The 22,298-nt window shown below is 33.9% G+C and overlaps 1 protein-coding gene across 1 annotated transcript in view; it reads left to right on the plus strand.

Moving 5' to 3' along the window:
* Positions 1 to 22,298, plus strand: part of COL24A1 (collagen type XXIV alpha 1 chain) — a 412,921-nt gene that overhangs the window by 183,606 nt on the left and 207,017 nt on the right. Inside the window, exons 24-27 of the mRNA XM_082408071.1 lie at positions 8,659 to 8,712; positions 9,968 to 10,012; positions 14,112 to 14,165; positions 17,372 to 17,416. Coding sequence (XP_082264197.1) covers positions 8,659 to 8,712; positions 9,968 to 10,012; positions 14,112 to 14,165; positions 17,372 to 17,416 — 198 coding nt within the window. The remainder of the gene's footprint in view (positions 1 to 8,658; positions 8,713 to 9,967; positions 10,013 to 14,111; positions 14,166 to 17,371; positions 17,417 to 22,298) is intronic.

Genomic DNA, 22,298 nt, shown 5'->3' on the forward strand with positions numbered 1-22,298 from the left:
ATTTCATTCTTCTGCATGTGGATATCCAGTTTTCCTAACACCATTTGTTGAAGAAACTACCTTTTCTCCATTGTTTAGTCTTGGCACCCTTATCAAAGACCATTTGATGGTATAAGCATCAGTTTATTTCTGGGCTCTATTGTGTTCCATTGGTCTATATCTCTGTCTTTTTGCTAGTACAAAACTGTTTTGATGATTGTAGCTTTGTAATATGTTTTGAAATCGAGAAGTGTTATTCTTTCTCAAAGTTGTTTTGGTCAGGGTCCTTTTTGGTTCCATATGAATTGTAGAATTATTTTTTTTTCTCTATCTGCAAAAAATTCCATTGGAATCTTGCTAAGGATTGCATTGAATCTGTAGATTGGTTTGGGCAGTATGGACATTTTAAGAATATTAAGTCTTCCAGTCCATGAATATGGGATGTCTTTCCATTGTTTGTGTCTTCTTTAATTTCTGTCAGTAATGTTTTGTAGTGCAGGGGTCCCCAACCCCCAGGCCGCGGACAGGTACCCTGTGGGTCCTGTTAGGAACTGGGCCCCACAGCAGGAGGTGAGGGGTGGGCAAGCAAGCGAAGGTTCATCTGCTGCTCCCCATCACTCCCCATCGCTTGCATTACTGCCTGAACCAAACCCCCCCCACTATCCATGGAAAAATTGTCTTCCACGAAACTGGTCCCTGGTGCCAAAAAGGTTAGGGACCGCTGTTATAGTGGACTATCTTTCCATTTATTTGTGTACTTTTTAATTTCTTGCATCAATGTCTCATAGTTTTCAGTGTACAGGTCTTTCACCTCCTTGGTTACATTTATTCCCATGTGCTTTATTCTTTTGGGTGCAATTGTAAATGGGATTGTTTTCTTAATTTCACTTTTTGATGGTTATTAGTGTATAAGAATGCAACAGTGTATTGATTTTGTATCCTGCAACTCTACTCAATTCATCTATTACTTCTAACAGTTTTCTGGTGGACTCTTTATGGTTTTATATATATAGTGTCGAGTCATCTGCAAATAGTGACCGTTTTACTTCTTCCTTTCTAATTTGGATGCCTTTTCTTTCTTTCTTTCTTTCTTTCTTTCTTTCTTTCTTTCTTTCTTTCTTTCTTTCTTTCTTTCTTTCTTCCTTCCTTCCTTCCTTCCTTCCTTCCTTCCTTCCTTCCTTCCTTCCTTCCTTTCCCTAATTGCTGTGGCTCAGACTTTCAATTCTATGTTGATTAAAAGTGGCAAAAGTGGGTATCTTTTTATTGTTTCTGATCTTAGAAAAAGAGCTTTCAGCTTTTCATTGTTGAATATGATATAAGCTGTGGATTTGTCATATATGGACTTTATTATGTGGAGGTACATTCCCTCTATACCCACTTTGTTGAGGGGTTCTTTTTTAATCATAAGTGGATGTTTAATTTTGTCAAATGCTTTTTTTTACATCTATTGAGATGGTCATATGATTTTTATCTTTTATTTTGTTAGTATGTTGTATCACCTTGATTTGATGCAGAGATTTTGAATCATCCTTGCATCCCTGGGATAAATCCCACTTGATTTTGGTGTATGATACTTTTAACGTACTCTTTTTTATTGAAGTATAGTTGACTTACAATACTGTGCTTTAGGGAGGCTGTGTCTCTGTGCACCCACTTGTGCTAGCAAGGTGTAGGGAGAGTGCAAAAATGGTGTTCACCAGAACCTCCATCCACAAAGTCCCAACTCATACCTGCCCCTCCAGCAGTCACTTTAAGATTAACAAATGAATCTCCTTCACATATAGTCCAGGCACTTCTCTAACTGCTGCCTTTACACTGAGTCTCAGGAAGTGTGAGACTATGCGTGAATTACTCAAAAGGAGTATCTCAGATTTCACAGCCCCCCAGTTCCCCTGGATTGAGTCCCATTGGGTTTCCAAAGCCAGATGTTTTGGGGGCCTCACTTTTTCAGTTCAGGTATCAAGGTTTGACACAAACCCCTTGCATCTCAGGAAGTAGCTCCAGACCCATGAGAGCCCTCCCTATTGTGGGTTGCTTAATGGAGGTGGGTTTTTTGGTGAAACCACATGTCTACCTCTCCTACCTATTTAAATGTACCTCTTTTATCCTTTGTCTTGGCGGAGCTATTTAGCTAGTTCTTTTTCAGTGGTAATTGTTTTGTATGTAACAGTAGATTTGGTGTGTCCATGGGAGGAGATGCCATCTTGGACTGCCCCCCAATTGCTAGTTTTTCCAAGGACTTTTGCATATATATTCATCAGAGATATTGGCCAGTGATTTTATTTTCTTGTAGTGTCTTTATTTGGCTTTGGTATCAGGGTAATGCTGGCCTCATAAAATGAGTTTGGAAGTATTCCCTTCTCTTCAGTTTTTTGGAAGAGTTTCAGAAGGATTTACGTTAATTCTTTTTGTAATGTTTGGTAGACTTCTCTAGTGAAGTCATCTGGTCCTAGACTTTTATTTACTAGGAGTTTTTGATTACTGATTCAATCTCCTTGTTAGTTATAGATCTGTTCATATTTTCTGTTTCTTCATGATTCAGTTTTGGTAGGTTGTATGTTTCTAGGAATTTTATCTATTTCTTCTAGGTTATCCAGTTTGTTGCTGATATAAGTCTCTTGTGATCCTTTTTATTTCTGTGTCATTAGTTCTAATTTGCCTTGTTTCAGTCTGGTTTTATTTGAACCTTATCTTATTTTTCCTTAGTCTAGCTAAAGACGTCAATTTTATTGATCTTTTCAAAGAATCAACTTCTAGTTTTGTTGATTTTTTTCTGTTTTTTTCTACTCTTAATTCATTTATTTCTGTTCTAATATTCATTATTTTATTTCTTCTGTTAACTTCAGACTTAATTTGTTCTCCTTTTTCTAGTTCCTTGAGGTGTAAGGTTAGGTAATTTATTTGAGATCTTTCTCCTTTTATAATGTAGATGTTTACCACCATAAAATTCCCTGTTAGTATTGCTTTTGCTGCATCCCATAAATTTTGGTATGTTGTGTTTTCATTTTTATTTGTCTCAAGATATTTTCTAATTTCCATTTTGATTTTGTCTTTGGTTCTTCAGAAGTGTGTTGTTTAATTTTCACCTAGTTGTGAACTCTTCACTTTTCCTTCTACTATTGATTTCTAGTTTGATTCCATTGTGGTTAGAAAAGATAGTTGGTATGATTTCAATCTTATTATATTTGTTAAAAACTCGCTTTGTGACCTAATATGTGAGCTATGCTGGAGAATGTTTTGTGTGTGCTTGAAAAGAATGTGTATTCTGCTACTTTGTTCTGTATATGTCTGTTAGGTCAATTTGGTCAATGCCATTGTTCAGATCTTCTGTTCCCTTATTGATCTTCTATCTGGTTGTTGTATCAATTATTGAAAGTAGGGTATTGAAATCTCTTGCATTTATTGTGTTGCTCTCTCTGTATTCTGTCAGTTTTTGCTTAATGTATTTGGGTACTCTGATATTGTGTGCATATTTATGAATAATAGTTATATTTTCTGGCAAATTAATGAAGAAAGTTATCATTGGTCAATGTCCTTATTTGTTTCTTGAGATAGTTTTGACTTAGTCTGTTTTATCTGATGTAAGTATGACACCCCTGCCCTCTTTAGGTTATCATTTGCATGGAGTATCTTTTCCATCCTTTCACTTTCATCCTATGTGTGTCCTTAAATCTAAATTTAGTCTCTCATAGATACAACTATGGATCTTTTTTTTTTTTATTCAGCCACTTTAAATCTTGATTGCAGACTTTAATCCATTTACATTTAAAGTAATTACTGATCAGGAAGGACTTACTATAGTCATTTTGTTAATTGTTATTGCTTTCTGTCTTGTAACTTCTTTGTCCCTCTTACATTTCTTGCTATTTTCCTTTATGTTTCATTGATTTTTTTTTTTTTTTTGCAGTGACATGCTTTGATTCCTTCCTGATTTCCTTTTGTGTATCTTTTATAAGTATTTTCTTTGTGATTACCATGGAGCTTACATAAAACATCCTATGGTTATAATGCTCTATTTTAAGCTGATAACAACTTAACTTCAGTTGCATACAAGAACTCTATTCTTTTTCTCTGTGGAAGATATTGAGAGGAGTGAGATGCTGAAAGAGATGTTTTAGGAAGAATAATAATAGTAAATTATTGTTATGAATTTGCTGAATGCATAGGGAAGATAAGCAAAATACCAGTTCAGAAACTGTTGCAAACACTAATCAATGTACAGTGAATAAGAAGAAGGAAATAATATTTATTGAGTCTCTGTTATGTTCCAGGTACCATTTTATTTGTTGTAACAAATAAAATTTATTACCTTATAATGCTTATGATAACATGATTCTACAGATAAGGATACTAAGGTCATGTCCCTAGTAAGCTTCAGAGCTGGAATTCAAACTCAATTTCAGATTTTATACATTTTACATTAAAAATTTTTATGTGTTTCCATTGTATATATCATACAGGGTGAAGTAAGTCAGAAAGAGAAAAACAAATATCATATATTAACGCATATCTGTGGAATCTAGAAAAACGGTACAGATGAACCTGTTTGCAAGGCAGAAATAAAGACACAGATGTAGAGAACAAACGTACGGACACCAAGCGGGGAAAGAAGGGGTGGGATGAATTGGGAGTTTGGGATTGATATATCCACACTAATACGTATAAAATAGATAACTATTGAGAACCTGCTGTATAGCACAGGGAACTTTACTTAATGTTCTGTGGTGACCTAAATGGGAAGGAAATCCAAAAACGAAGGGATATATGTATACATATAGCTGATTCACTTCACTGTACAGCAGAAACTAACACAACATTGTAAAGCAACCATACCCCAATAAAAAAAGATGAAAATATTTAAAAACTCAAAAAAATTTTTTGTGTGTTTAACATGATAAATATGAAACATGTACACAGTTTTAAAAATAATAATAAAACAAACCCTATTATTGGTAAGAAATAGATCATTGGAATCCCCTTGTGCATCCCTCACTAATCATATCTGTCTCTTCCCTTCTGGCATTAACAGTTAACCATTCTCTTGTTTTTGTCATACTTTTACCATCTATGTATATACTGATAATATTTGTAATTTTTCTTGTTTTTGAAATTCATATAAATAAAATCATACTACAGTAAGTCCCCTACATACGACCCTTCAAGTTGCAAACTTTCAGAGATGCAAAATGTGCATTCGCATGTCCAGTCACGTAAGTTAGTTCATGTGTCTGGTGTACATTGTCACGTGCGTGTGTCCTCTACAAGTGGTTGTGCTTTTGTATACTGTACAGTACTGTATAGAGTACAGTAGTCCACTATCTTTATTTCAAGCCCAGGAAGTCCGGAAGCAAGCATAAAAGCAGCAGTGATATATATAGCCGATTGTGTTAGTTGGGTATCTAGGCTAAGTTCATTGGACTTAGGAACAAATTGGACGCACGAACGTGCTCTCGGAATGGAACTCATTCGTATATAGGGGACTTACTGTATATACATTCTTCAGTTACTTTCTTCTTTCACTCAATCTTATCTTTTCAGCTCATTCTAGGTTGATCCATATTATTACAGCATGTTCATTTTCACTGTATAGTAATGCACTGTATAGATAATACTACACTTTTTTAACTGATAGAACTGTTGATAGATATCCTTTCTTGTGGGTATCTTTTAGTTTTCATAAATCTTTCATGTATGCTTGTAAAGACTGTGTAAACTCCAATTTGGGGATTCAGTTTTCTATATATGGCCATTAGATCAAGTTTATTAATTTTGCTATTTAAGTTTTTTCTGTTCCTACTGATTTTTATCTGCTTGACCTACTAATTTCTGGCAGAGATGTGTTAAAATTTCCTCTCTAATAGTGGATTTATCAATTTATCCTTATCAGTTTTTAATGTATGTATTTAAAAGTTGTGTTACTAAATGCATAAGAGTTGTCTTTTCTCTTCCCAGTGACCATAGCCTTTTATCATTATTGAGTGACCCTCTTAATGCTAATAATCTGTTTTACCTTAAAGTCTATTAGATCTAACATTAATATAATTACTCCAGCTATTTTGAGGCTGGTAAATCACTTGCATATCTCTTCCCATTCTTTGAAATTTCATTTTCCTCGTTTTTATGTTTTGGATGTGTTTCATGTAAACAGCATATAACTAGTTTTTTCCCCCCTTAATATGGCTTTTATTCTTTTAAGATTATAAGGTAGTCTTGGAAGAGAAAGGAAAAAGGAACCTGGGCTTATTTGCCTCCCTGAAAGGGTTAATTTTGGTTTTTAGTCAGGGTGCCACTTCCCTAGGGTAAATAGCTGCAGTGAGGGAATAGCAGAATCTAGTTCTCTTAGATAACTCACCCCTCTTCTGGTTACACCCTGAGTATGGAGCTAAGCCAGTTTCTTAAACATATGCTCCAACCTAAAATTGTACCTTTATTAATGCCTTTTGAGACCTTGCAATTGTTGATAAGTTTTTGGTGTGTGCTTATTTTTAGCTACATGTTTTATTAACCTATCATAATTCAATACAAAATTATTTTCACATATTACAAAATTTCTGATCCTCCCAGAAAAGATTTTGCTTCTTCATCTAAGTCCCCTTTTTCACTTTGCTTATACTTCTATTTCTGTTATAACTCATATTCTAATTTTTATTTTAAGTTGCCTTCTCCCATAATAAATTATGAATTCATTGAGAACAGGGACTGTGTCTCATTTATATTTGTATACTCCAGGCCTCATGTGGTGCTTTTTACTGGACCTTACACATAGTAGAAAATTAATAAAATGTCAGATGAAAAAAATGAATGAACACATGAATTAAATAACTAAACATTAGCTATCCTGTGGTGGAATTTAAATATCACAGCATTCTGATTCTGACCTTCAGTCTAAACATTTAAAAACCTATTACTTAGAGTTCTACAAGAGCATTTTGGCTATTAAGATTTAGAAGTCATTGTATCCGTTAGGATTCATTCAGTTGTAAGTAATGGAAACTCAACTAAAATATGATTGTATAAATATATGAGAAGTTTAGGAATTCAAACACAACTATACCCAGGACCCCCCAAAACATCATAAGAACCCAGTCACTCCATTTGTTAATTCATTGATTTCATTCTCAGGTTCTCTCCCCTTCATAGTTTCCTTCTGTTTAGGTTTACATCATCCTTAATGCTATTCTGTCTTCCCAGTTGTTCCACTGTAGTCCAAAATTTTCTTTAGTTGGACTAACTTGGGTTTCTGGCTCATTACTGAGCCAACCACTGTTTCTAGGGATGTAGAATATGCTGACTTAGGTCCCTGTCACATGTCCACCCTTAAATTTAGTCAGGGGTAGAGTCACCTCCCCTCAAACCACATGGGGAAAGACTGTTTCCTTAAGGAAAATTAGGATGCTTTTGCCTAAAAAAAGAATATATGTTGGACTTGCATAGAACAGTATACTCTCATTTCAATAATCCATCTCTTCCTATTAAAAGTAAGAAAGCTGCGCAAAGCAGCTAGGTTATTGCCTAAACTGATGCAGTTTCTTGAATGGTGCTTATGTACAGAATAATAATATATTACAGACTTTTAAACCGATGAAGAGTTTTTCATTTTTTGATTGTGTTAGAACATAACAATGATAAACCAAGATATATCACGAAGGAAAGATTCTCATGCAGTTTTGTCACTCTGCTCCATTCCAAACTAAAGATCAGTCACATGGGTAGCTCTGCTATTTGGCATAGTTATTTGTTACAGTTAAAAATTAGATAAAACCATTTAATGGTTATAGACTTACTAAAAGCAATAATGCAAAGGTAGTTTTTAAAAGAGATTTACTTAAAACTTTGACACATTGCATAGTTAGGGGAACAAAACAAAATGAAAAATGTTGCCATGTTGAATAGATGATATACAGTGTTTTCTGAAATAGGAAGGTTTTTGTTTTAGTTACTTGGATGAATTGTTATTCAAAGAGCATTTGAGGACTTCCCTGGCGGTCTAGTGGTTAGGACACCGCATTTCCACTGTAGGGGGTGCAGGTTCGATCCCTAGTCGGGGAACTAAGGTCCCACATGCTGCATGGCACAGCCAAAAAAAAAGTAAATTAAAAAAAAAAAAAAAGAGTATTTGGTTTTTAACAACATGCATTTAGATTAACAAAAGTTTTCTTTTAATCTTGAAATTCCTAATCATGTTCAGATTGTTACTTTCTTCTGCAAATTTTCCTCTCTTTTCACTAGCCTGCATCAAGAAAGGAAGTAAGTTGAACATTTCATATGAATAATGTGTTCCAGACTTTGCTAGTCTCTTAGCAGATATTAAAACACTATATATCTTCTCCATCTGTTTTCAGACTTTGTGGACACTCTATTATCTTTTTATTGTACTAGTATAAGATTAACAATCGGGCCTATTGCTTTAAATTTAGGAGTACTTTTTATGAAAAGGTGTCCATACGGAGCAGATTATGTGAACATTAACATATTGTTTAAAAATAAGTTTATCATATGTTTTCCACCTTTTTGGATGGCAGGCAGTTTTCTGCTTATCTATCCTCCCATCCCATTTTGATAACTTCCTAATGGGAAATGAATGGTACCAAATAGTATTGTATATCTGAGAGTAATGCCTATTGAAAATGTATTAATTGAGCTAAAAATTTTATTGTGTGTCCTTATATTGCTTTACAGGGGCTCATTGGAAATAGAGGGCCTCCTGGACCTCCTGGTCTCAAAGGAACTCAGGTATGAAGAAAATAAATATCCAGTAAGCAATTTTTTAATTCAGATTTTCCTTTTTTATTTTTTATGGGACTTTAGTTTTTGCTCAAAGAAAACTTTGCATTAGTATGGACAATTTTTGCCATTGAGGATTTCAAGTTACCATTTTATATTAGCAGTTATGGAATGGAATTCGGAATCATTTTAATGTTCTGAATTCATTAAGTGATTTATGTAGTGGTGTCCATGGAATGTCTGAAGAATCTGAGTCTAGAATCTCACTTATATGTACCAGAATTTATATTTAACATTTGTGTCTATTTTATATTTCTAACCCATATATTATATTTTAATTGAATTATGGACTGAGCAAAATGTTTTTAAATAAATAAAATAGAATATAGGATTTCTAAAGAGGTCTGTAAATGTCGTTCAGCTGTGGTAAATATGAACTATTTATTTAAAGGTAAAAAATCAGTATGTTTAGAAAATATGTCAATAAATAGAATAAACACATTTATTACTTTTTAATTCTCTTAGAGAATAAAGTATAAAAATTATTTGTTTTAAGTTTCTCTATTCTCTATCCACCCATACAGTGTTTGATCCTTAGAAGAATGCACAAAATTTTATATTTTATGACATTATAACTGATTTGGTCCCGAAAATATTGGATCTGTAAATTAGACAAAAAGAAACTCTAGACATTAAGCTCCATTTGGATAGGATCTGATATACCTTTATCTCTAAGGCTTAAGACAGAACTGAGACTCAAAAACATATTTGCTAAATGAATTAAGTATCAGAATGTGCCAAGAGCAAACATGTTCTGTACCAATAATTTTTTAATATACCAATGTGTATTGATTTCCATATATTAAGAACTTAATTGAGTTTCTCTCTATGTCAGAGATATTGAGCCCAAGAAGGTAAAGGCTGTCCATAATTCACAATCTCAGTGATTCCTAATCCTGATTTTTGTGATGCCCTAATAGCTTTCACTCTTAGCCACCCTCAATTTTCTATATTTAACTTATATCATCTACCAATTGAAAAATAACCCAGTAGTACAATACATATCCCCCTTAATGTAGATATGAGGTTGTCACACAAAAAATTTAAACATTATGGGGTGATATAGTTCTAAAATACAAGAAAATCACAGTATTATTTTCATTACATCTCAGAAAGAGCTTCAGATTTCAGAATAACTGGAATAAGGTTTACATTTTTAAATACTTATATCAGGCCATGACATGTTCTGATCTTCTTTTTTAAGGGAGAAGAAGGACTAATTGGATCCTTTGGAGAACTGGGGCCAAGAGTTGGTATCATATAAATAATTTTCGAAGTGTGCTTCTCTTAAAGCAACTGTTTTGTAAATGTTTTTTAATGGCACCAAATTTTAAGTTATAGCGAAGAGCCAAGATTATAACAAACTATAGCCATACAATCCCCCCAAATAAAATAGACCTATAACTAAAATTTTCCAGAGATATTTTAAATGATATTATGCCTATTACATATTTACTTATTCCTTCAGTTCCTTCAGTCTTACAGTCTTAGTAATTTGTACAAGTTATTTATAAAGTTTCTCAAAAAGTAATATGAAGCTAAGTACATTAACCATTTTAGTAATATTTTGGAAATTTCTGTTTTCTGAGTTTGTCAGTAAAATTATGGAAAGCAAATAAGACGTATTTTCTGTCCAACTTTTTTTTTCAGATAATATTCTGTGGTAATACATGAATTTCTTATTTTCAAGTTCTGAAAATGAATTTTTTAAGAATTTGGGGATGCATGACAAAAGTTTGCAATATCATGAAGTAATTAAGGTGTGTGCAACACATTTTAAGAAGCATTATTAGACTCACATGAAATACATCTCATTCTTTACTTGAGGACATCATATTGTACAGGTTCTTACAGTATGTTTACATTTAAAGAGACAGTAATTCTTTCTTTTGCACCTTTACCTAACTAGCACATATACTGCCACTCTCTTATTGAAAGAAAAAGAAGAGTTGTTTTTGTTTTTGTTTTGTTTTCATTTTTTGTGAGGTGAGTTATATAACAGAAAGACCATTGTTACTTGTGCTCCAGTATAATTGGTCTTATTTAAAATTTACTTCCCTAGAAAACAGGAAAACCATGTTCACCTCTTGCCTACTCAGTCATAATATTTGTTATTAATTGTTGCTACTATTGGTTGAATATTAATTTAGGCCTAGTGTTGCTCTAAGTTTGTCTCAGGAATCATCCTTAATCTGAAACCAACCCTGCAAGATATTGACTGCATTTTTAGATTTAAAAAAATAAGGCTTTAATATTATATGCTTAAGCATAACATGCTCAAGATAACCATAATATGACAGAACCTAAACAGAACCAAAAGCGATGGCTCCAATACTGATGCTCTGAATCTCTTGATTTCAAAGAGATTATAAATATGCCAATGCCTGATACCAGTGCAATTCTTTCCATAATGTAGATAGTGATGTATAACTATTTCTTAATATACTGCAGTGCCTGAGTATTACATTATTAAAGATGAAAGAAATATTCCTGCTAAGGCTTTTTCCAGACAGTGTGAATAAAATGTATTATTGATTATTTTGTAAATATCAAAGTCCTGTAATGATTTAGACTCTTAACTACATTTCTTCTTTTATATCTGCAAATTGATTAGAGAGCAATTGATATTTAACAATAATAGGATAATTTTTTATCCTTTGCTCTATTTTGTGCTTGTTAGGGAACCACTAGACAATTTCAAGCAAGGCAGAGACCAAAATTAGAACAACTTTTTGGGCGGAAGTCCTAAATATAATTTTAAGTTGCTAAAGTTTTTGTATGTAGTCAAAACAGAATGGGAGCCAGAGGGTTGTTTTGTTTTGCTTTATTTTATTTTAAGAAAGAAGAATATGCGAGTACTTGTTAATGAATAGGAGTAATAAAATCCAAATATATAATGCCTAGTAGATATTATAAGTTAGTATTCTTTTTAGCAATCCCCCCACACACTTTTTCTACTCCTAGAACACATTGGTTGAGGTATAGTGATCTCCTTAATCAAATCTTGCGTAATCAGACATCAGTTTTTTGATATTAGAAACCACCTACTGTAGATTACTCCAGGATATTGGACTTTCTCTCCTTCAGGGATCTTATCCTCTACTCTCTTCAGCTACTTACTGCTATGGTGAAACCCTTGACCTTGTCATTACCAGTAAGAGCAACCTCTTCATTTTCCATTTTAAACTTCTCATTCCCCAACCATCATCCCCTTTCTTTCTGGTGCTTTCTTTCTTGTAACCCAATCCAACAGTCCCAATAGAAATTTCAATTCATTGATTCTAATGCCATTCCATTACTCCTTGTCTCTCTCATCACCACATATCCCTACTCATCATGCTTAAAACATTGTAATTATCCCTTTGATAACATTCTGAATTCTATTTCCATACCCATTTACTTTCACATTTTTAAATCATTATTTTTTACTTTCTCCTGAACTCCATTTACTTCTATTAGCCCTTTACCTCGCATCTTAGTTCCCTGAGAAGATTGAAGTAATCAGAAGAGAACTTTCACAAGTTTCTACCATCACTTCTATCCCACCTCCCTGTATCTATGCCATTTACTGTGCCTTCTCTCTTGTTATTGTGGATGAACAGGCCATTTTTCTAGGTGAGGTCAAAACTTCCACTTGTTCACTACATACTACATCGTCTTGCCTACTGAAGAACATTGATCCAGCAATTTTCCCCACTCTCTCCTGCATCTTAATTTTGTTCTCTTTAATGGATCAATCCTATCAGCATATAAACATACTATTATTTCTTCTGGCTTAAAAACAAAAACAAAATTTGTATTGACTCCAGTTTTCCTTCCAGGTTTTGCTTTTCTCTCCTTCCCTTTTCGGGAAGACTTCTCAAAAGTATTGGATTTACATGCTTTTTCCAATTATTCTCCTCACCCCATCTGCTGAAACCATTCTTGTCCCCGCCTCTCTGAAACAGTTGATCTTATGAAGGTCATTAATGACCTCCATGCTGCTGAATTCAGTGATCATTTCTCAGTCTTCATATTACTCAATATTTATATCCTTCAATATTTATATCCCTCAGATTTGACAAGATCACTCTCCTCCTGGAAAAACTTTCTTCACTTGTATTACCTTCCTCCTAGTTCTCTGGCAGCAGATTTGCATATTTTCCTCATTTCTTCAAATTCTAAATTTTAGAGTTCCCCAGGGCTTGGTTTGCTATCTACACTCACTGCCTAGATGAGCTGGTCCATTCTTATGGCTTTAAATGCCATCAAAATGCTGGTGATTTCCAAAATTATATGTTCAGATCAGAACCTTCTACCCCTAAGCTCTGCTCTTGTATTAACTACCACAAGATCTCTCCACTTAGATGTCTAACAAGATTATCAAACTGAAATGTCCAAAGCTAAACTTTCAATTTACCCTTCAAACCTGTTCTCCCACAGTCTACCTCATTTCATTTGGCCCCTTAGTCAGATTAAAGCTGAATGAACTCATTCTTGAGTTCATTCGTGACTCTTCTCTTTCTTTCACATTCCACGCATGACCCATCAGCAATTCCTGGAAGCTCTGCTTTCAAACTATATACAGAATCGTACCACTTCTCACAGCCTCCTCTGTTCCCACCCTGATAATGCCACTGTCGTCTCTCACTTGGATTATTGCAGTAGACTCCTCTCTGGACTCCCTGCTTCTGCTCTTACATCAGAGTGATCCTGTTAAAACATAGATCCTGGTGCTTCTCTTCTCAAAGCCTGCTAAGAGTTAAAGCCAAAGCCCTTACTGTAACCTGCCAGGCCTTTCATGACCTGGCTTCATATCCCCCATTCCCTTCTCATCCCTCATCTTCTTACTCATCTCCTCTCTTACTCTCTCCAGCTGCATTGACTCTTCATCGTTTCTCCAACACACAGGCACATTCTTGCCTCAGGGCCTTTACACATGCTCTTCGCCTCTGCTTGGAATGCTCTTCCTTCAAATATCCATGTAACTTGTGCCTTTTTAAAAGTCTTTACTCAATTGCCACCCTCTCAGTGAGGTCTTTTTTGGCAGTCTTACCAAAAATTTTAACAAAACTACCACAACAGTTTATATCTCCCTTCCTGCTTAATTTGATGTTCTTCAAATTTACCACTACCTAACATACTATGTATTTTACTTATTTTTTTAAATTATCTTATCCTAGAGCTGTGCATGGCAAGTAGACAGTCAAACATGGTAGAAGGAATGGCTAATGAGTTTGATGAAATGCATTTATCTAATAATTTTGAAGTGTTTCATCTCATAGGATAGTCTGAATTTCATGAATTAGGAAACTTTCAAAAATAAGAATGATTAAACATATCTTTTTTTTTTTCCTGTTCTCTTCTAGGGAAAACCAGGTCCAAAGGGGTATGCAGGTGAATCAGGACCAGAAGGCTTGAAGGTGAAGCAACTGACTTTATTACCAGTTACAAAGTATAATTTTCAAAAAGATAAAGTTATGACTTTCATAACAATATAAAATAAACACATGTCAAAGATTTTTATTCAACTCATTAATTGAAGGAACCAGTCATATGTTAAAACTTGTTCAAATATTGATAGCATTTGAAATGTTATATGTCTTTACATCTATATCTGTATCTGTATATATGTCTATAAATATCTATGACTATAACTATGTCTATGTAATTGGATATGCATTTTAGTAAAGGAATGTTCAGATGTGTAGTTAGATACAGGACAATAAACCATAACTTTGAGGGCTGTCTATTCCACTGGACAGAAATCTACAAGTTACTATAACTTCACTTAAAAAATTTATATGTGTGTGTGCGTGTGTGTGTATTTTCACTAAGTCTGGGTCCTCTAATCAATAATATACAGTAAGTCTAAGTAAGCACATACCCTGCATAATCATTGGGTGTTCTTCATACTTTTATGACATTGAAAAAAATGTGTTACCTACTTTCTTGCTTTGTTTTCAAGTACTGTATGACTTTTTTGTAACACCAACAAATATAAAGTAAGGCAGTGGTTTTATATGTACAGCATTAAGGTCTGAAGGAAACTTATAAGAATTGGTGATTTGTACAAATTTAAAATTCAATGAAAAATTGAATTGCATCATAGATTTATTGCTGAATTTCCTAAAGCTAGAGTTCATTATTTACATTAAACTCTTCATTTTTGTGATACAGAAACTAAGGAAAAAACCAAACAACACTTTTTGAGGTCAATTAATAAAGAAATATGAGCTAAAATATTTTTTATTGTGTCAGCATGTCTGTTGCTGAAATTATCTTGGGAGAGTATGTGTACCTGACTCTCAAGTTACATAGAAAAACTCCCAGAAAATAGAAGCACGATATTTATAAATAGAAGGCTTCATTCTCCTTTACTGTATTTAATCCCTGTACTGCCAAATAGCTCTAAAAAATCCACCTGTGAACTACCATCCAGTCAAACTGGCAAGAGACCAATCTCAGTGATTATTGACATTCTGCCTTCTCCCTAGAATTACACCAGCATCTAGGTGGCATCTGTGTTACCTAGGAAGTGAAGGAAGTTCTTTAATGTTCAGTCCTCATACTTGTCTCTGAAATTTCTTCCTTGGTATATTACATAGCTATTCACTAGGACCTGGCACTCCCTTAGGGGAACCTGACACTCGGGGAGCACTTAGGGGTTGGTTAATGGTCACCGCCTTTCACCGAACTCTAGGATCTCTATTCTCTCCCTAGGCCTGGGGGATTATTCCTCTCTGTCTCTTTTTGCCCTCAAAGACAACTCACCTCCTACATTCAGGCTCTTTGAAAACTAAAGCGTGAATGTAGGTAATCTGCAAGCAACTTTTGCTTTCTGCCTGTTAACACAGACCTCCCTTAAGACTACATATCACAAAGGGTCCATCTCCATAGTTGGAATTTGAGAGGGGCGTTGGGTAAGGAGAAAATAAAAGAAAATTAATTATATATATGTATATATACACATACATATTATGTATATATTTGTATATATATACATAAAATCCTGCCACATTATTTTCTACAAAAGCTATCTAATGAACTATCAGTCAAAAACTAGGATTTCCAGCCTACTATTACAATGTTTTATTCTTTACTATTTATCTAAATGCGTACAGAAATAGAAAAGAAAATTTTTAGAGTCTTTGAAAGTTTATTTCAAACTGATTACCTATATGAATATTAGGTTTCAGTGCTTAAAATCAGCACCATCCAATAGAGTATGTAATACGAATCACAGATGTGAGCCACAGTAAAAAAAAAAAAAAAAAGTGAAAAGAAATAGGAGAGATTAATTTCAGTAATATATTTTATGTAACCCAAGATATAAGCATATTATCATTTCAACATGTAATCAATATTAAAATTATTAATGAGATTTTTTTATACAAAGTCTTTGAAATACAGTGTGTATATTATACTTACATCACATTTCAGTTCAGACAAGTTAATTTCAAATGCTCAGTAGCTACATATCATGAGTGGCTACAGTATTGTTCAGTGAGTTTAACTACCCCACACTGCAATATAATTATTAATTTTTAGACAGCAGTTGATGGCTTAATTTCCTATCTCTGGTATAAATAAAATGTACATTCCTGTCAGATTAACTATATGTGGTACCCTGAACTTAATCTTCTACTTTCATTAATCTGTGCTTTTGTTCAGCCTTTGTTCATGCCATTCCTCACCACTAAAAATGGCACTTTCTCATCACCAGTGTAAAAATCACCTGTTCTTCAGGGCCCAACTCAAATACAGTTTCATAATTTATTATTTGAAACCATTAATGTTTGGATTTTTAAAAGGTAATATATATATATATATATATACTGTATTTTACTTAACACTGCCAGCAGGCTATGGGACAGCACAACCATAATTAGACAAATTGATATTTCTATGGTGAAATGTAAGGATGTTCAGATTAATCAAACTATATCAAGACTATAAGTAGCCTCACTCAGATCAGGTAAAAGCACCACTATCAAATAAACACAGGTTAGGTCAAGTTTGCCACTAAACGTGTTGTGAAAAACTTTGGGTTTTCAGAGCTTTAGGGACGGCAGAACTGCGGTTAAGATTATGAACATGCATTACTTCTCCAGTGAAGCCAGCTCTAGCTGCACACGCACACAGGGTGCCTGTGCCTAGGAACTCCTTTACTACTTACCTGTAGCGTGTGTTCTGTTCTGCTTGTTCTGCTCAGCATTGTGAGATACCTTCTCTACTGAAGCAAAGAGAGTGTTCCTGCGCGCATGGGCTTTATTTTCATTCTTCTTAGTATCTTCTGCAGTGGCAGCCTACCACTCTGCCATTTATAGAGTATACCTCAGTAGATATTTTATTTTTTAAATTTTATTTGTAAAAGTGTTTTAAAAGTGATTAAACATCATAAATAGAAGAATGTAATTTAAGAAAACAAGTTAATATTATTTGAATGAAAATACAGGAAGGACTACGTTCTGTACAAATACTGTAACAAGAGTTTTGAATAACTGAAAGTTTCTTTGTGATTTTCTAGGTTATAGATAATTACATTAAAATGAAAACAGGAGCAATGTTGAGAGGAATCTTGTTTGAAAAATAATCATTTTTGCAACCTTATATTCTTTATTAACAGGGAGAAGTAGGAGATCAAGGAAACATTGGGAAGATTGGTGAAACAGTAAGCTTATTTTATGCTCTTATTTTCAACTCTTAAATCATCTTGTGAGCATTTTTAGGAATCATGTTAGCATGATCTATGCTTATAAAATTCAGAATATAAAATACTTACCCACTACAAATTTAAATTCATTGGTGATGTGACAAATAAAACCTACTCTACAAAAGAGAAATGAGGGAAAACACAGATACTGATAGTTTTATCCAATATAAATTACATTTGTGATCTCAGGAACATTCTTGTATCTAATATTTGGTCTTTACATTTAGTTCTGATCATTTCAAACTAAATTTTTTTTTTTTTTTTAAAGCTTGTTTATTTATTTATTCATTGATTGATTGATTGATTGCTGTGTTGGGTCTTCGTTTCTGTGCGAGGGCTTTCTCTAGCTGTGGCAAGTGGGGGCCACTCTTCATCGCGGTGCGCGGGCCTCTCACTATCGCGGCCTCTCTTGTTGTGGAGCACAGGCTCCAGACGCGCAGGCTCAGTAGTTGTGGCTCACGGGCCTAGTTGCTCCGCGGCATGTGGGATCTTCCCAGACCAAGGGCTCGAACCCGTGTCCCCTGCATTGGCAGGCAGATTCTCAACCACTGCGCCACCAGGGAAGCCCTCAAACTAAATTTGACCGTAACGTTTTTCATGATTAAAAAACTACAAATTATCAAACCATAAAATATTATAATAGGTGGAAGATATTTTTCTTTGTATTTGAAAGATTGGAGTAAACCATGAGGTAATTCATTGGGAAACATAATTTCTTTCCTCAGAAGTTTAGCTTGTTTAAATTTACATTATTGAGGAAGTAGGAGGCTTCATGTTGTATTTGAATCAGATATGTTAGGGGTAATTTTTTTTTTTTTTCTATGGGACAAGTCAGCTACAATATTCTCTAACAAATGAACCTACATAACATATAAAGTAGTAAATTAAATTAATGAAAGGCAAGTGACTTTATCTACAGAGTGTGCTGGGTTGTCACAAAGAAAGTGATACTGTTTAATAACAATAGTTATTTAATAGGTTAAATGAGCAAATATAATTTTCTATAACCTATCTTACAACTTAAATAAAAATAAATTTTCTTAAAAATTGTTTTGTGAGCTTAAATAATTAAATATATTTTCTAGCCTGGTAGTAAAACAGCAATGCATTTCTGATACTCTTAATATTTGTCACTAATTATTAATAAAAATAGGGAGATGATCCATTTAGTCTTAAAAGATCATTGCCATACCATTTAATCCTGAATCACTAGAAGGTGAATATTTTTTTCCTTTTTTTTAACCAAAAGGGAAATTTCAATGGAGTATTTATATCAATTCAATTATTCAAGGCTTCTCATCAAATATGAATGTAATCTGTATTTCTCTGTCATTCAAATTTTTTAAAATTTAATTTAAAGAAATGAAATTCTGCCATTTCTGAGTGACAAATTGCTTAAAAATATATATAAACTAAAATTTATAGCCAAACTTAAAATAACAATGAAGAACAGAACATCTTTTCTTAAAATAACACATATCAAACTTCTAAGTTTTATTTGCTTAATAATGTTGGACTGGTTCCACTAGTAACCCATCACCAGTGCTGTCCAAAGAGGAAATGGACTATTTTGGCAGGTAGCAGATTTCTGTTATTGGAGGGAAATTAACAATTATGGATCATTCGCTATGTGCCAGCCATAATGCTATGTGATATTTTATATTGTGGAATTTCATTTAATTCTCTAACAATTTTAAAAGACACATTTTGTTATTCCAGTTTTTGAAATGAGGAAACTGAAGCACAGTAAGTAACCTGTTCAGAGTTACATAGCTGATCAATAGCTAAACTAAGATTTAAACCCATAGCTCCAAACTCAAAATCCAGATCTCAAAATCAAAAGCATTATACCATGCTGGGGATTTTTTTCCAGCTTTACTGAGGTATAATTGACAAATAAAATTTAAGATATTTAAAATGTATGTGATGATTTGATACGCATATATATATATTGATACATTGTGAAAGGATCCCCCCACTTCCATCAGGTTAATTAGCATAGCTGGGGATATTTTAATATTAGCTGAAAGCCACTTGGCCTAGATATTATAGAGTGGTTTTAGGCATCAGATAAGTTATGAAACAAAAGGACCTTTCCAACTTTGAGGTTCCATCTTCCTCATTAAGGATGGGAGATAAAGACTTTTAAAAACTTTAGTGGTTATATTGAATTAATTAAGATATATAAAACACCTGAAGAATATTTTTGGCTCTTGATAATTCCCAACTTCTATTTTATCATATTAATTTCAAAATCTTAGAAATATAGTTCATCTAATCCAGAGTTCTGTTAAAACTCTCAAGAGATATGGGAAAATACGATTGCGCTTCATGATGTCAGTCTTGTAATTTGGGGATATCTAAGGTTAGTTGTAATTGCATAGCTAGTTTTTATTTTTCCCAAACTTTTTGTATGGTCATTTAATTCCCTTTTAATAGCCTCCTCCAGTTTTGTTTCTTTCTAGATTCATACAAATTAGAACCCAATTTGTGATAGAGAGTGCCGAACACAGTGGTCCCATCTCGTGTCTATATACCGCTTGCATTTACTTACTATAGGCAAAGAATTAATTTCTATAAATGTGCCCTAAATAAGTCTCTAATTTCAAAGAAATTATCCTCTACGTTCTAGCATTCTTTTATGAATAAACCTGGAATTATCCCACCTTAATTGCCAGTCCTCTCTGTCTTTAATTCTCTAGGCTGAAATTATTTGAAGAGCTGTAAAAGGGAAGAGAATATACTTTTTCAGTATTGGTCAAGAGACCGGAATTAAAATCAGTATATAGGCCTTATAAGGGAACAGACATTATAAGGGATAGACATTATAAGGGAACAGCTTTTTTTGTAGGCAAGAATATTTTAATAGAATTCCTAACACTCAGACTCTTCCGTAGAGTGATTCAACACTTCGTCTTTAGATTTGGATGACTTCCTGCAATCATTTGTTCAGCAGATATTTATATTTATATTCAGGCACATTCATTGACCATTTGATCCCTGCCTTCATGAAATTTATAGTCTATCAGAGGTTTGACAGACATTAAATAAATAATCACATAAAATATATAATTATAAACTGTAATACATTCTCTAGATGAAAATTTTAAGGGACTGTGACAAAGTTGCCAAATTTAGATCAGGAGATGAGAGAAGACTTTTGAAATGCCATATGAACTGTGACCATAAAGAATGGTATGAGTTAGCTTGGGAAGAGTGGGGGGAAAAACTGCTCCTGGAATATGCAATATAACATACTTCCCACCTGTGCCACTTGCCTTGCTTTAGACAAGTCACTTAATTTCTCTAAATATTTGTTTTCTCAACAGTATAAGTATGAAAATAATAACTACCTCATAGAGTTTCTTATGAGGATTAAACATGATAATGCACTTAAAGCACTTAGCACAGAGCTGGTCACATAGTGAAAACTTGATAAATGTTAGCTGTATTGGCCCTGATGGTGGTTATTCTTACATGTGATGGTTCTAAGTGGGAAAGCATTTAACTGTTTTGAGGAACTGAAAGAAAGCCAGTGTGGATAGACCTTGGTGAACCAAGGGAAAAGCAGTATTAGGTGGTATTAGTGAAGGAGGCAGGAGCCAAATCATTCAGGACCATGTTTATTATTTTGGACTTGGTCCTAAAGTAGATGGAGAATCATTGAAGTATTCTAAGTAAGGCAATGACATGATTTAATTTGTGTTTTAAGATCACTCTGTAGCAGTGGATTGGGAACTTGGAACATGGTTGTGAGCAGCAGAAGTAGAAGAGGGTAACCAGTTAGGATGCTATTGCAGTAGACTAAACGAGGGAGAAAAATGACAGGCCAGATGATGGCAGTGGAGATAAGTGTATGTATTTGAGATCTGTTTAAGGTGACAGTTTGGACAAAGGCTGCAATAAAAGAGAATGATTCTAGTCAGTCCCCAGCATATAATAGACCTTTGATTACTGTTTATGATTATCAGGAGAATTCTGGAAGCATAAGGAATTGGTATTTATGATGTTTAAGGATAATTCCAATTCTAAGAATCTATGACTCTTTTCTAAGAATTGTAATGTTTTCTAGTCTTCCTCTCATCTGCCAATTTGGCTTCTTTTCTCTGGCTGTCTTTCTGGAGTTGGAACAAACAGAGCTAGACTAAATATTTTAGGGGCAGTGGATCCACAGCCTTCTCCATGAGTGGGATAACTTTATGTTTTCTTTATTTTTGATGATACTCAAAACTATGCAGGCTTTTTTCAATAGCAGGAAACTGGGGTGTCTTTGGAAAATGATCAGCAGTCACTCCCAGGATCCTTTTCTAGTCTGTTATTTTAAAGATAAAATTTGGAATTTTTTTTCATTAAGTGACCTTGATTACATTAAATTCAGAGGCCGTTTTTCTGCCCACTTGAAGAGCTCCTCATGATTGTCCTATACTCTGACCAGACTCTCTTTATAGCTCTTAAAATATAATCCAACTATTTGATTTCACCTCATTTACTCCTTAATTTATCCATTTAGCAAATTTCATAAGCAATCTACCATGTCCTCTCTGTTATTCTGCCTGCCCCCTGGTGTGCTAGTGTATAGTAAATGACTGATGAACAGAAAGGAAGAGGAAGAGGAAAGGCCATGCATAATCCTCAAAATCAGGTAATCCAGTTCTCATTATAAAACCTTTAGAATCAGAGAACTTCTGTTGGCTGATTCTAAGCTGGATTATAACCAATTCATTCAAGACCAAGTAGAGGTGGAGTCAGAGGAGGAAATTAAAAGAAGTCTATTTCTTGAAGACCTATTATCTCATTTAATCTTGAAACAACCCTTGTAAGATAAATCTTACTGCCATTC

Source organism: Balaenoptera borealis, assembly GCF_965194805.1.
Source record: "Balaenoptera borealis genome assembly, chromosome: 1".
NCBI classification, from domain to species: Eukaryota; Metazoa; Chordata; class Mammalia; order Artiodactyla; family Balaenopteridae; genus Balaenoptera; species Balaenoptera borealis.